Source organism: Nicotiana sylvestris, chromosome 9, assembly GCF_000393655.2.
Source record: "Nicotiana sylvestris chromosome 9, ASM39365v2, whole genome shotgun sequence".
NCBI classification, from domain to species: domain Eukaryota; kingdom Viridiplantae; phylum Streptophyta; class Magnoliopsida; order Solanales; family Solanaceae; genus Nicotiana; species Nicotiana sylvestris.
The window spans coordinates 45,689,086-45,704,135 of record NC_091065.1 but is presented as its reverse complement, the minus strand read 5'-3'; the positions used below and the strand labels follow the sequence as shown (position 1 = coordinate 45,704,135).

General features: G+C 36.4%; 1 protein-coding gene across 6 annotated transcripts; it reads left to right on the top strand.

The window, feature by feature from the left end:
• The first annotated feature begins 227 nt into the window (after nucleotides 1-227).
• Nucleotides 228-7,624, top strand: LOC104214005 (nuclear transcription factor Y subunit A-10-like). 6 transcript variants are annotated; one of them, XM_070155853.1, is made up of 6 exons: nucleotides 228-411; nucleotides 947-1,202; nucleotides 3,210-3,322; nucleotides 3,420-3,491; nucleotides 6,168-6,305; nucleotides 6,729-7,624. In XM_070155853.1, the coding sequence occupies exons 2-6, from the start codon at nucleotides 1,004-1,006 to the stop codon at nucleotides 7,137-7,139; spliced, it is 933 nt and encodes a 310-aa protein (XP_070011954.1). In that variant the 5' UTR covers nucleotides 228-411; nucleotides 947-1,003; the 3' UTR covers nucleotides 7,140-7,624. The 6 variants fall into 6 exon arrangements, with proteins under 6 accessions (XP_070011954.1, XP_070011952.1, XP_070011953.1 ...); XM_070155851.1 differs by having other exon boundaries at nucleotides 3,420-3,548; XM_070155852.1 differs by having other exon boundaries at nucleotides 3,198-3,322.
• Nucleotides 7,625-15,050: the final 7,426 nt, after the last annotated feature.

Genomic DNA, 15,050 nt, shown 5'->3' with positions numbered 1-15,050 from the left:
GTAAAAATTTTGAAAAATAACTTTTTATTATTTTTTAAATTTTCAAAAAATTTTAAAATATATTTCTAAGTGAGAATTAAAATTTTTATGGAACTGATGTCCTAGAAAAAGTGAATTTTTTTTAAAAAAAAAATGAAATTGTTTTTATGGCCAAAGAAGAAAATAATATGTAAAGCACATAAAAACAAAGTGGTAGCATGAAGGGTATATTTCATTGGTCAGTGCCGTGTAGTTCCATTCCATTCCACTTGTAAACAAACCATCCTGTTGCCGTCTCTCTCCTCTCTTTCTGCTTGAAATTGTACCGACATGGCTCCTAGCAAATGGGGTTTCTCTTCTTGACCGTACAATTACAGACGCCTTAATTCTCCTCCTCCTCCTCCTACTACGTATTACAACTACTACTTCTGGGTATGACACTCTACTTCTTCTCCCTTCTTTTTCAAGAATATTCACTTTCTCTCTCTTCTTCTTTTGCCCATTCCTGGTTCATGCTTTACAACTCATGGATGGTTACATATTCTGATTTTTTTGGGGTCTTCGTATAGTGTTACGTCCTTTGCCACCACCACTTTTTTTATCTGATAATCTTAGTTGTTTATGTGGGTTTCTTTAATTTTCTTTTCTTTTTTCTTTTCTGCCCGTACTATGATGAAGAAACAGATAAAGCTTATTTTTAAGAAATCCTATTTTACATATTGCAAGTTTCAAGTTCTTTTTATTATATTTTAAAAGAACTCGTTTTGCTAAATGCAGTAGCTTTTAATTCCATTATGTCCTCCTTGATGGTTTGTTTATTTCCGAATAAGATTATTGAATAGTGGGGTTGAGTTATATTATTTTGTAAATTTTGGATAAAATCCTAGAACTTCTCTTTTTATCTTGAGTCAGGCTCTATTTTCCAGGGAACCTATGAATATTGTTTGCTTTAAAAATTGAGCTGCAGGAACTTCCTTTAGATTTTCAAGAAAAAAGGTGTGAATTGCTTTTGAGGTTTGCATTTATGAGCATCATGCATACTCTATTTTCCAAAGGAAATGAAGAGATTGCTGAGAATCCTGTTGCAACATTGTCCACTACTGTTCCTTGTTGGAGTAGTGGCCTTGTCTCTCAATCTGACCCTTTTGGCCAATTGAAATCTGCATCTGTGGAACACTCTGAGTTGCCAAAGGGGAATGCAACTGAGTTCACTATTTTCTCTGGTACTTTCTTCTTCAATTTATCCTTCCTTTCTGTAATTTTAGGATGTTTCTAGTTGATAAAATTTCTGCAATTTCCTGGGCATATTGTCTTTTTATTTGGCATATTAAGATGTACTTCATTGTTTGGGCTAAAACAAACTTAATATTTTATCTAAAGAGTTGGTGCAAAAGACTTTTGATTAATTGCTTTTTTTATTTTGTTAGTATTTTGAAAACTTAATACTCCATTCTTTTTATTATTTCAACTTAATAATGTTGTTAAATTTATCTTGTCTCTTGGATTCCAATCATTTGGTTGGTTGTCTGAGGCAGAAACATGCTAGGTAAGACTTTTGAAAATTTGCTTTCAATCCTTTATTTATATTGTCATTGATGTACCATTTCTTGGCCATAAAGACAAGTAGCAACTTCTTGTTTGAACATAGTAGCTATCTTTTCTTCTCCGTTTGAGCTTTACATTAAATGTCCACATGGAAAAAAAAATAAAAGCACAATAAAGAAGGCCTTGGTCCTATCACCAATTCTGTATGAAATGTTTATTGTGAGAGTCCTTATTTCAGTAGTTGTACAGTCTTTTACTTTTGACATTGCTATTTACAAAAAGACATGGCAGTTTAGCTAATTAATGGCGTCATTAAATGTGTACCAAAGTTGTTAAGATCAAATAATGGCTAGACAAAAACTAATCTTTATGCAAACCTTGCAGTCTTGCACTCCCTTGTCCGAATTTATGTGACTCATTTTTCTTTTTAATCTAGCATGATCTGATGATCATTCAACTCGGTCAAAATCTTGACACGTTGAATTTCACGTGTCGGAAAATAGTATAAATTTGCCGCTCTACTTTTATTTTTATTTAAGTATAATTAGAGACGCAACCAGAACTTTAAGTTTATGAATTCTGAATTCAAAAAAAATAATTTACTAAATTTTAGATAATTATTCATACATATCAAGTGAATTTTCTTAGGTGGGTTTTCTTAATATGAATGCAAGATATGTGCCAAAGCTATTAAGTTTTATCTAACCCATAAGTAGAACTATAGCTCCGTATAATGGTGGGTAATTTTAAAACAAAAATAAAGGTTAGAGGATAGATCTTTTCTTTTCCTTGAAGTATTTTGACACGTGGAATCCATTATGTAAAGAGTTTGATGTGTTCAAAGCTCACCAATTTACATAGGGCCAAAAGCAAATACAAGAAATAACAATGACCTGAATGTAGGGTAATCTCAAAGCATTTCTAACAGTCAGGAGAAATTTAGATCTTTCTTTTTTGATAATCAATACTTTTAAGAATGCATCTTGAAAAGAACTTGATGATCTTGCCGTTTGTATCGCGATACAGTGTCGGAAGTTATTGTTTAAGAATTCATGTATTTCTTAGGACTTTCTTTTTGCTTATTAAAAATAAGTCACAAAGGAATTCAATAATTCTTAGATTACTACTTCTTATCTCCTACTCCATGAACTGAGCAGATAAAATATATGCATTTGGGTTGAATATAGTTTACAAATCCAATACTCCTTTTGAACTTGATTTGGCACACCAAGATAATTTTTAAGAAACATCAATCTAAATGACTTAGTTAAAACATTCGCATTGTGGCCTTGAAATCCAATTCTTTCTTAATTTATGTATTATATCTGACAAAATGATGTTTAGTACCAATATGCTAGCTTGCTTTCTTTCACGAAACACTCAGTTCTTGCCCAACGTGAGATTACAATTGTTAAAAACCACTTCTTTTTAATAAAGTTCTTGTAACAAAATTCTTAACTTAGAATTTAATGTAAATGCAAAACTTGGCAAGAAAGAAAAAGAATTGGTAGTGCTTTTCCAATCATTAAAATAACCGACTCAATCATCACTAACAATAAGCCAAAACCTTTGGGAGGACTGAGTAAAATTTTTTCATAGTTTTATGTAGTGAAATATTCAATTTGGGAGGATTTATCCTTTACAGCACACGTTTATAAAGAACATGTTGACAGTATCTCCTTCAGGTGATTGGAAATCTTCCGGATATGGGCAAAACCAATCAAACATTCAGGCTGCTGCTACCTCAGCTAATATGGACTATCGATGTCACTTTGAGCTAGGGTTTGGTCAGTCCCTGGTAAAAAAATTCATCATAAAATCTCATACGTCATCAATAAATGTCAATTTTTGTGCTTACTCCTTCTGTTTATTTGATGTGTTCTTAAATGGTATAGATTTCTGCAAAATATCCTTACGGAGGAGAGCAATCCGTCGGGTTATTTTCAGCTTATGGTCCTCAACTTTCGGTACTGCTTCTTTCTCATAGCACCAGTTTCCAATCACTAGAGTTATATGATGGTTTGGTAATTTATCCTTTCTTCGGAATTAGTTATACTCCTCAAAATGAAATAACATTGTTACTCTAGGCATTTCTGCTGTGTTATTGTATAACTTACTTTGATGGAGTAACAAACTTCAGCTTTATAAGATCTTTTGAAACTTACAATGGTAATCAATAATAACTATGTGACGGAGTAAGTGATCGTATTTCCATCATTGATAATATTGCCAAAATTTTGTTTAGCACATCATATGTAAGCGTCGTTGGACTCTTAATGTGGTTGATTTGGATAAGTTGACAATTTTTCTTTCTGCTTCTAATAACAAAGTTGACAATTTTTTTTTGAAAAAGACACAAGAAAGCTCAAGAAATCTTAATTTATGCCCATTGATTTCGTAAGTTAGTTGGATCAATTGATTGATAAAGAGCAAAGTAATGTCCTTGGGTCTCGTATTCGCTCCTTTTAACTGAATGTCTGTAGAAACATGTAAATGCTGGTTGGGCTAAGATGTCGCCCAGATGGCACTGTAAGTTGGGCACTAATGGTAACCAATGGGTGTAACTTTTAACATCTGATATAATTGGCATGATGAAGTTTGTTCTCACAAATAGAGATGTTATAATGTGCTTCATGTATAGAAGAAGCCACCTCCATAGACATTCTATAACTTGAGAGTTTGTAGAAAATGGGTCCAATTTTCACCTCAGTATTTCTCTTGGCTGAAGAGATTCATCTCATACTTGTAAGCAGTTAAATAGATGAAAGTGCGTAAGAAATCGCTCCACTTTATTTATAGGTTCCCACTAAACTGATTCTACCATCCTATTTTGGAGGGTAAGACTTTTAAAAGAGAAGTCTTTCCATTTCACTCAACTACAGTCGGTCTTTTTCGGGGTTTTGTGAATTGTCCCGCTATTATGTACTTGCAAACAAAGGGTTTTTCCTTTTATCTCTTTCACTTTAATTTTTGTGCTCATGACCTTGCCGCGTTCAGAGTCAGTAGAGAGGAGAACCCTTTAAATAGCTATCGAGCATGCAACAAGAATTCTAATTGCTAAAATTTATCTGTTGGATCTGGTAAGTTTAGCTATTTGATATGAGAAATCTTCCTTTACCAGCGCAATGTACAAAACTCAACCGTGAATGGGGCACAAACTCTTTATGTGAATATGGTGAGTCAAATTACAGCTACTTGCCCAACCTTAAAAACTAATCATTCATGATGAGATTTAGGGTGTCTTAGACTAGAATGGCTTACTTGTTAATAGAGGAGATGAACTCAACTGTAAGGAGTTATGAAAGTTCCAAGCACAAACTGTTGTATGACTTGATTCATTTACCTTACTGTATGAAAACATACTTACCTTTTGTATTGATGTAAAGAGTACCTGTTTTAGTTGGGGTAGTACAGCGTTTGACGAAATACTTTGCTAGATGAAAGGCGTCAAAAATTTAAAGATTGATAATTTTATTTTGCAAAGAAACATTACTGGAATCACATTTGTCGCCCGTTGAGTTGAATTTGGAAAGAAAAATTCGCTTCCAAATTCATTCTAAAAAAATTTGCTTCCAAATTGTCAACCTGTAGGGCATAGCTATTTCTTTGGAACTATGGGTGAGATCCTCTAATTATTCGCTAATGACCATTCCGGGGTCACCATCTTGACAAGAACTGTTCTTGTGATCAAAGCATTTTCTTTGTCCAGAAAAATATTGTCCTTATTTGTTAGTGACCAATTCATCAGTCCCTCGACGAGCTCTACTTAAGTTAATTATATATATTTTTTCAATTGTTTTGGTAGAACACTAGGAAACGGTCATGTTATATATGGTGTGTCACAGATACTGAACATTCAGCTGGTAGGGCAGTTTTATTCAGATGGAATTGTATTGCTTTTATCTGCTATCTTCAAAGTATATTATGTTGTCACTATGATTTTGACTCTGAATAACAAAGATGAATAAATGACAACCAAGTTCTTTTGCTAAATTATCATTTCTCTATAATTAAAGGATTATGATATGTTGTGTCACTCTGTTCAAATGGTATTTTGGTTTGCATCATAACCTTGTAATGCTTAGCTCATTGCTTTCGATAATACCTTTTGAGATATCTGCTAAATGAAGGTATTCTTATACTAATTAGCAAAGGAGTAAAGGAGAAGAGACTGGGATTATTCGCTCATTACGTCAAGTATAGTTGGAGAAGTGGTAAAGGATAATTATCTCTGGAGGGAAGTTTTCACAGTTCTTGAGAACATTGGAAGGGTAACTTGTCAATTGATTGAACTTACTTTCCTGGATTAATTCAGAGAATCATCTTACAATAGTAGCAGTTTCAAATATTAGGCACAATGATGGAATAACAAAATTAAAAGGTGGAACCTGAATTTTTTTTTCGAATTAATGCATAATTACTGGTAGACATGCAGTAACGGAAAACACATGTCTTCTGATAAAATGTCATAGATCATGTACCTAGGCAACATAGTTGGCATTTGTAGTGTCATTTATTCTTAACTCTCTTTTGTGCTTCATTTCTGGAGATATCCCTTCGTCATGCATATTGTATCACGACTCCTTCAAACTGAATGATTTTGAGGCTCTGATATTCATAGAATCACTTCTCAAACATTCCAGGGCCGTGTTATGCTGCCATTGAATTTGGCCTCTGATGAAGGCCCGATATTCGTAAACGCCAAGCAGTATCATGGGATACTGAGGCGTCGAAAGTCCCGGGCTAAGGAAATGGAGAAGAAAGCTCTTAAACCACGCAAGGTAAAGTTTTATTTCTATGATCATGGACAGTGGATCTACATATCATTATGATATTTTAGTTAATCTTCATCAACTCTTTTTAACTTTTAAGACCACCACACATTATATGCATGATACGAATAATATCAAAGGAAGTTTTTAAATGAAGAGCAGCAGTCCTGGCTTGTGATACAAAATTTTAGCCAACAGTTACCTCCCTACTCCAGCCATTTTCCTTTATGTTCTGTCATCCCTATACACAAGCCTGTGGGCAGTAGCACGGAGCAAAACTTCTTTGTGAAAATGGTCAGATATTTATTGTGTTCAGTCTTCAAAATTTAACAAGCTATGAATTTTTCACGTAATACTGTAACTCTTGACCATATTCCTTGTCAATGTTGGGGTTGCTGTGGTTGCTGAATTTTGACTGCTTAATACTTACAGCCATACTTGCACCTCTCTCGCCATCTCCATGCAATGCGCCGACCTAGGGGCTGTGGTGGTCGCTTCTTGAACACAAGGAAAATGAATGGAATTATGAAGGGTGGAAAAACCAACGATACAGTTAAGACTGGTGACGTTCACAGTTTTTACTCCACTGGATCCCAGAATTCTGAAGTGCTGCAGTCTGATAGTAGCAATTTAAGCTCACCTAAAGAAACAACTGGCAGCAGGTTCTGCCATTCGTCAGAGGTCACTAACATGTACTCTAGGGGAAATCTTGATCCTTTTCTGTTTCAGGACCTGAGACCTTCGGTCCAGGCAATACCTGACATGATGAATACTGGACATGGTATTCTCATGGCCGGTAAGTGGGTTTCAGCAGCAGATAGCTGCTGCAACCTCAAAGTTTGATAGCCTTGGCTGAGAACGGGGTTAGGTGTCACTAGTTGTGCCTGACCTCGTCCTTGCTGCAACCTAATGCAAATGCGTTGGAATTTGATCTTACCAGCATTTGGTTGCATGAAGGCAGTCATCCTTGGCTATCAATGGGGCAGTTCATCCTTGGCTAGCGTTAAGGCTGCCTCTTATCATTCTATTGCTATCGAGCAACATGGATGGTAAGAGGCGCTCCTTAATGCACTTTAATTTTCAGCACTTGTAGGATAAATAAACATATTCTGGATAAGATGATGAAGACCCTGTCAATCGGGGCTGTGATGTTGGCATGTTGCAGTGTGTTTGGATTACAGTTGTGATGTTTGTTTGTGAAAATACAGTGATGTATGATTGAGCTTGATCCAGATAATGTGCAAATTGGTGTGTTTTCAGACTGGGACAAGTTAAATGTTTATACTATATTTTATACATTGATAGGGTAGATTTTGATATGTTTGCAACTGTCATGTCATTCATTGTTTCCTTCTCACGATGCACTTTGAAGAGCATTAATCTTTGACTTATTCGCCCAGAATATGCATATGATGGCCTTATTATCAGCTCAGTCTACTCACACCAAACCCCAATAAAGTCTATGATTTTTCTACTAATATTCTAGAGGTAATCTTTCTATTGTTGTACAAGTTGGAGTACAATGTTTGAGATGCTAGATTAATCAATTTTTTCCCTCTTTTAAGATTTAGTTTTAGCATTTCAAAATTATGTTCCTTTTTTCACTTTTAGATAATTTAGCTAAAATGTTTCAAACATTTAATGAAGTACTAGTGCTTGATTAAAGGGCAGAGTTTGCAAGGCACTACGTGTAATTTGTTGTGAAGCAGGACGTTAGCCTCGAGGTACAGGACTGTTAGGACATGGGCGCTTGTTTGTTATATTCTTAAAATACTATACTAGTTATTACGCACGCATGTTGTATGTGGAATCAAATTATTAAGTAGATAACATATCATCTAAACATGTTCCTTTTGGTTTATGCGCATATCGTTAATTAAATGAAAAATAATATTATATGTACTAAATCAACTAAGATAAATTTATACGTAAAGATAAAATTCGTGATAGTAAAGACAAGTAGGAGGTGAGTTAGCAAATAATTGATACTGGGTACAAACATATAACCGGTTTTGGATAAGCTCCAAACACATCAAAATCGGAGAAGAAGATGCGAAAGCAGGGCACCAACTGAAGAAGACGGCATTAAAGGAGCAGCCGTTACAGAGAATTATAGCATTTACTCTCAACCGTTATGCATCTACTAAGAGTGGTCTTTATTCACCTTATAGAAGAGCATGATCGGGGAATCTTGTCTCCCATAATTTAGCTATAAATAGAGAAATTTGTATTCATAGAGGGAGACAAAATACTTGTATGAAAAAAAGGCTAACACTATTCTCTTATTCTGCAAAAACTCTATTATGCTAATATTAAGTTTTTAGCATTGCTCTTGTCTCCACAGAGATCAATTCAAAAGCCCAAACTTGTCTTTACTTCAATAATTCTTATTTTACTTGCTTTAGAGCGTTATTATTTTATTTTTCGGATCAATTTAATTCACGTGTCTATGAACCATGTTACAAATTCAACTGTACTATTTTACAGGTAAACCGTTTGGCGCCCACCATGGGGCCTAGACAATTGTGGTATCACTTTAAGCTATTCGTCTTTTACTAACATACTTTGAAGTTTTTCTACAGTAAGCAAAAAATAGATATGGCACCCAATGATGTCAACAACTCGATCAATGTTGGAACAAGTAACGTCAATGAGAGTGAGGATAATTTTCATGGTGGAGACCAGCAGGAACATTCTACAAGTGAAACTCGTTATGCTGGAAATGAAGCAACTCTAATCCGGGAAGAACAAAATATTCGACATGCAATGAGTCTTTGTCACGACCCGAATTTTCCAATGTCGGGATCGTGATAGTGCCTAACTCTTAGAATGCTAGGCAAGCCAACAGATACAGTTCTAACACATTAATCATTAGCCAAAACAGTAATTAACCATAACTTAAACCAAACAAATAAGAAGTGCATAAATTTTATAGAAGTTTCAAATACTAATACACGCCTACCCAAAAGATATGGTGTCACAATCCACGAACTCTAAGAATTTTCTACAAATAATGGGTTAAAAGAAGTACATATGTTCCAGAAATACAGGAAAATAGAGAAACTAGGATATAAGGAAAGGGACTCTAGCGTCTGCAAATACCGGCAGATCTACCTTGGATCTCTCGTGTACTGAAGGCAGCAACACAAACTCTGATCAGTGCGGTCTAGTACCGGGATCTGCATAGAAAGTGCAGAGTGTAGTATCAGTACAACCGACCCCATGTACTGGTAAGTGCCGAGCCTAACCTCGACAAAGTAGTGACGAGGCTAGGACACGACAAATAACATAAACCCGTGCAGTTAAATCATATACAAGAAAAAAACAATAACGAAATTTTAACAGTTAATAAAGGGAAGGGGGAAAACATGTTGAGGGGACTATGAATATTCTGAAAATAGTACAGTACAGAAGTACAGTAAATATCATGCTTTGAACCAACAAAAGTATAACACCACAATCATGTGCACAACATCGCCCTTCGTGCTTTTACTCTCGTCCTTACCATAAGAAACAACAGAAACGATACGACATCACCCTTTGTGCATTAACTCTCTCATAATCGTGGCATGCCATCACCTTTCATGAATTATCAATATCAGAATACGGCACGACATCACCTTTAGTGCATTAACACTCGCAGAATATGGTACGACATCAACCTTCGTGCTTTATAACTCACTCACAAAACATTGCACGACATCACCCTTCGTGCTTTACACTCTTCCTCATCTAAACAACAGAATTAAGAACAACCCAACAAGGGAATCAATGATAAACAACCTCGTTTAAAAATTTAACTTCACAATATAAATCTCAACTTGAGTCAATACTCAACAAATATCTAATACCAGGAAAAACATAATAAGACTTGTTTAACAGAAGGAATAACCAGTTTGAGCATGAACAGTACGTATAAAGAAACACAATAGTCACAAGTATAAGATTCACTCGCATGCTATGACCCGACAACAACGTATAGATACTCGTCACCTCACCTATACATCGTACTCAACAACTAAACAAGTAGCAAATAAGGCAACAATACCTAATCCTTCGCAGATACCTTGGCCTCTGGCACGACCTCGTCCTCTGCCCTTCGTAGGAGTTGTCACTAGGGGCTCGGGCTGCTGATCATCTGATAAAGCGGTACGTGTTCTCGCCATCTGCGAAGGAACATAGTAGAAGTTCAATTAGCATTGGGAAATCAAATCGCAGAACAGAGAAGAATAGATAAGAAGTTATTCCTAAACTCAGTAGCCTCTGGGGGATAAGCACGGACGTCTCTGTGCCGATCCCTTAAACTCTACTAAGCTTGTTCGTGAATTGTGAGACCTAGGCAACCTAGTGCTCTGATACCAACTTGTCACGACCCAGATTTCCCACCGTCGGAATCATGATGGAGCCTAACTCTTAGAATGCTAGGAAAGCCAACAAATATAGTTCTAACACATTAATCATTAGCCAAAACAGTAATTAACCATAACTTAAACCAAACAAATAAGAAGTGCATAAATTTTATAGAAGTTTCAAATACTAATACACGCCTACCCAAAAGATATGGTGTCACAATCCACGAACTCTAAGAATTTTCTACAAATAATGGGTTAAAAGAAGTACATCTGTTCCAGAAATACAGGAAAATAGAGAAACTAGGATATAAGGAAAGGGACTCTAGCGTCTGCAAATACCGGCAGATCTACCTTGGATCTCTCGTGTACTGAAGGCAGCAACACAAACTCTGATCAGTGCGGTCTAGTACCGGGATCTGCATAGAAAGTGCAGAGTGTAGTATCAGTACAACCGACCCCATGTACTGGTAAGTGCCGAGCCTAACCTCGACAAAGTAGTGACGAGGCTAGGACACGACAAATAACATAAACCCGTGCAGTTAAATCATATACAAGAAAAAAACAATAACAAAATTTTAACAGTTAATAAAGGGAAGGGGGAAAACATGTTGAGGGGACTATGAATATTCTGAAAATAGTACAGTACAGAAGTACAGTAAATATCATGCTTTGAACCAACAAAAGTATAACACCACAATCATGTGCACAACATCGCCCTTCGTGCTTTTACTCTCGTCCTTACCATAAGAAACAACAGAAACGATACGACATCACCCTTTGTGCATTAACTCTCTCATAATCGTGGCATGCCATCACCTTTCATGAATTATCAATATCAGAATACGGCACGACATCACCTTTAGTGCATTAACACTCGCAGAATATGGTACGACATCAACCTTCGTGCTTTATAACTCACTCACAAAACATTGCACGACATCACCCTTCGTGCTTTACACTCTTCCTCACCCAAATAGAAGAATCAATAACAACCCAACAAGGGAATCAATGATAAACAACCTCATTTTAACATTTAACTTCACAATATAGATCTCAACTTGAGTCAATACTCAACAAATATCCAATACCAGGAATAACATAATAAGACTTGTTTAACAGGAGGAATAACCAGTTTGAGCATGAACATTACGTATAAAGAAACTTAATAGTCACAAGTATAAGATTCACTCACATACTATGACCCGACAACAATGTATAGATACTCGTCACTTCACCTATACGTCGTACTCAACAACTAAACAAGCAGCAAATAAGGCAACAATACTTAATCTCTCAAGCTTATGTTAGCCACAACACTTACCTCGATTCCACAGCTAATCTCAAAGCTCAGTCACAACTTTTACTTTCACACAAGCCTTCGAACCAATAGAATCTAGCAAATTACCAACCAAACGATTCAATTTAAGCCTTAGGAACTACCCACGATAGCAAGGAATTCAATTTAGGTCATTTTGAAAAAGGTCGACAAAAGTCAACACCCGGGCCCGGTTGGTCCAAACCCAAAATTCGAACAAAAACCCGATTACCCATTCACCCTCAGCCCAGATACACAATTGGTTTTGGAATCCAACCTCAATTTGAGGTCTAAATTCCCAAATTTCGAAATTCCTAAGTTCTACCCAAAAATCTCTAATTCCACCATGCAAACCCTAGATTCTAAGATGAAATCTTGTAATAAGAAGTAGAAGATTGAAAGAAATGAGTTAAGAATCTCTTACTTATGATTTGGGGAAGAAAAAGTATTTGCAAAATCTCCTCTTATGTTTTAGGGTTTTGAAAAAGTGAGAAATGGATGAAAAGTCCCGTTTCAATAGCCCTCTCTGATCCCCATTACGCGGGCCGCAAAATACTGGGCGCATCCTCAAAAATTTGGCCTTACCCACTGCGGTCCACGAAACACTCCACCGCGGTCGCGAAATCTCACTGCGATCCGCGAAATTTCCAGCGCGGCCGCACTCCTAGGTTTAGAGACCTGCAACTCTGCAACTATCCTACACCAGGTCTTTTCTAAGCCTAGACACCCCGTAGCCTATCCGAAACTCACCCGAGCCTTCGGGGCTCCAAACCAAACATGCACATAAGTCTTAACACCTCATATGAACTTGCTCGGGCGATCAAATCACTAAATTAATACCCAGAACTACGGATTTAGCATCAAATTCAATGAAAATCTCAAGAACACTTAAAGTTTCTATTTTCACAACTGAGAGTCCGAATCACGTCATATAAACTCCTTTTCTCACCAAATTTCACAGGCATGGCTTAAATACCATATTAAACATGTTCCGAGCTCCGGAACCAAAATACGGACCCAATACCAACAAGACCAAACATTATTCAATTCCTAAAAACCATTATATTTTCAGTTTAATTTTTTTTAAAAATTCATTTCTTGGGCTTGGGACCTCGGAATTCAATTCCGGGCATACACCCAAGCCCCATATTTTACTACGGACCCTTCGGGACCGTCAAATTACGGGTCTGGGTCCGTCTTCTCAAAATGTTGACCGAAGTCAACTTATATTAATTTTTAAGGCAAAACTTAGTATTTTCTCAAATTTTCGCATAAAGGCTTTTCGGAAACGCGCCCGGACTATGCACGCAAATTGAGGAGAAAGCAAATGGGATTTTGAAGGGCTCAAAACCCCGAATTGGGTTTTAAAACACGAGATGACCTTTTGGGTCATCACAGTCTTACCCCCGATGATAAGGATGATGAACATGTTATCGATACGGTAAAAGTTTTGAGAGCACAACAAAGGAAAATCATGTATCATCTCTCAATAGAGGACCAAACAAAAACTGAGCTCCAGCAAATGCTATCGGTTACTTCAAATAATTTCGATGGTGGAGTTCGAGCCCCTCTTAGCGTTCCTGCAAATCGGACAACGCCAAGAACTGGCAACATCACTTCAAGGGAGGAATACAGATTTAGTGATACTCAAGCAAGCGGTGCAGGAAGCGGATCCACGAAAGAAAACAACATAGATGATCCTTTTAAAACCGAGCTCATGAGGTTTATGAGAGAAATGAATGATCGGATGGACCAGAATACTAAAGAATTCATGCTCTAATGGATCAGATCCTAGAGGAACCTCCGATTTGGAAGGGCCCAGACTCAAAGAAGTATACTCAGTTGATGTTCAAACCAAATGCGACGTCGGAGTTGATTCTAAAAAGATTCAAGATGTCAGATATTCCAAAATATGGTGGAACATTAGATTCACACGAGCACATCACAACCTATACCATAACTACAAAGGAAAATAATTTGGCCCCGCACGGATCGAGTTAGTTTTGCTAAAGAAAATTAGCGAAACTCTAACAAAGGGAGCTTTAACTTGATATTCACTTTTACTTGAATATTCAATTGATTCTTTTCAAATACTTACATATTCTTTCAATAAAGCTTATGCTGGAGCAAAAAAGGTCCAAGCCAGGAAGGCAAATATATTTAGAATTGCTTGAGGAGATTCTGAGTTGCTTCGAGAGTTCGTGATCCAGTTTCAAAAAGAGAGAATGTTGTTGCCGGCAGTACCAGATGAATGGGCAGTGGAGGCATTCACCAAAGGTCTCAATACCTTAAGCTTCAATACCTCAAGGAATTAAAAGAAAGTCTATTAGAATTTCAGGAAACTACATGGGCTGATATACCTAATCGCTATGAATCAAAAATTAGAATTGAAGATGACCAGTTGGGTTCTTCGGTGTCATCTAAGTGTCGTAATCATGATCGGAATCAAGAAAAATTCAAGAACGATCTTGATATGGATCGGAGACCATCCATGAATTGTTTTCAACCTTATCTGTCAAACAACAGGTCTGATACTCGGTCAGGTCAATGGCGTGGAGTTAGAGGTTTTTAGTCATCGGAAAGTATTACATCTCGCGTTTTTGTACGTTAAAGTTTCATCTTCAGTTAATCGACTTAGACTCGGGGATAACATTATCTTGAGGTTAACGTATTTATGCTATTTATAACAAACGATAAGTATGTGCCATGAATGATATATGATACACGAATTAAAGAAAATGAGTTTTGTTGAAGGTTATTGATTTGGGATAAAATATGGTCCGAGCTATAATACCCGATACTTATAGACTAGTACCATACAAGGTACCATATGACCGTGATAGTATGATGTATAAAATATGTTAAAAATGAGTAGAATTTTAAGTACTTTGAGACATTTTTTAATTATGCAGGTAATTGGTTAATTATCGGGTAACAGAACATTACCTAATTAACTAATAAATTATCAGATAAGACTAAAAATCCCCCCTCCCAAAAATGTGGCAGTAAGCCACAATTTATACATATGACTAAGTAGTCATATGAGCTTAGGTGGCTACCTAAGGTGAATAGGACTTTAACATGTAA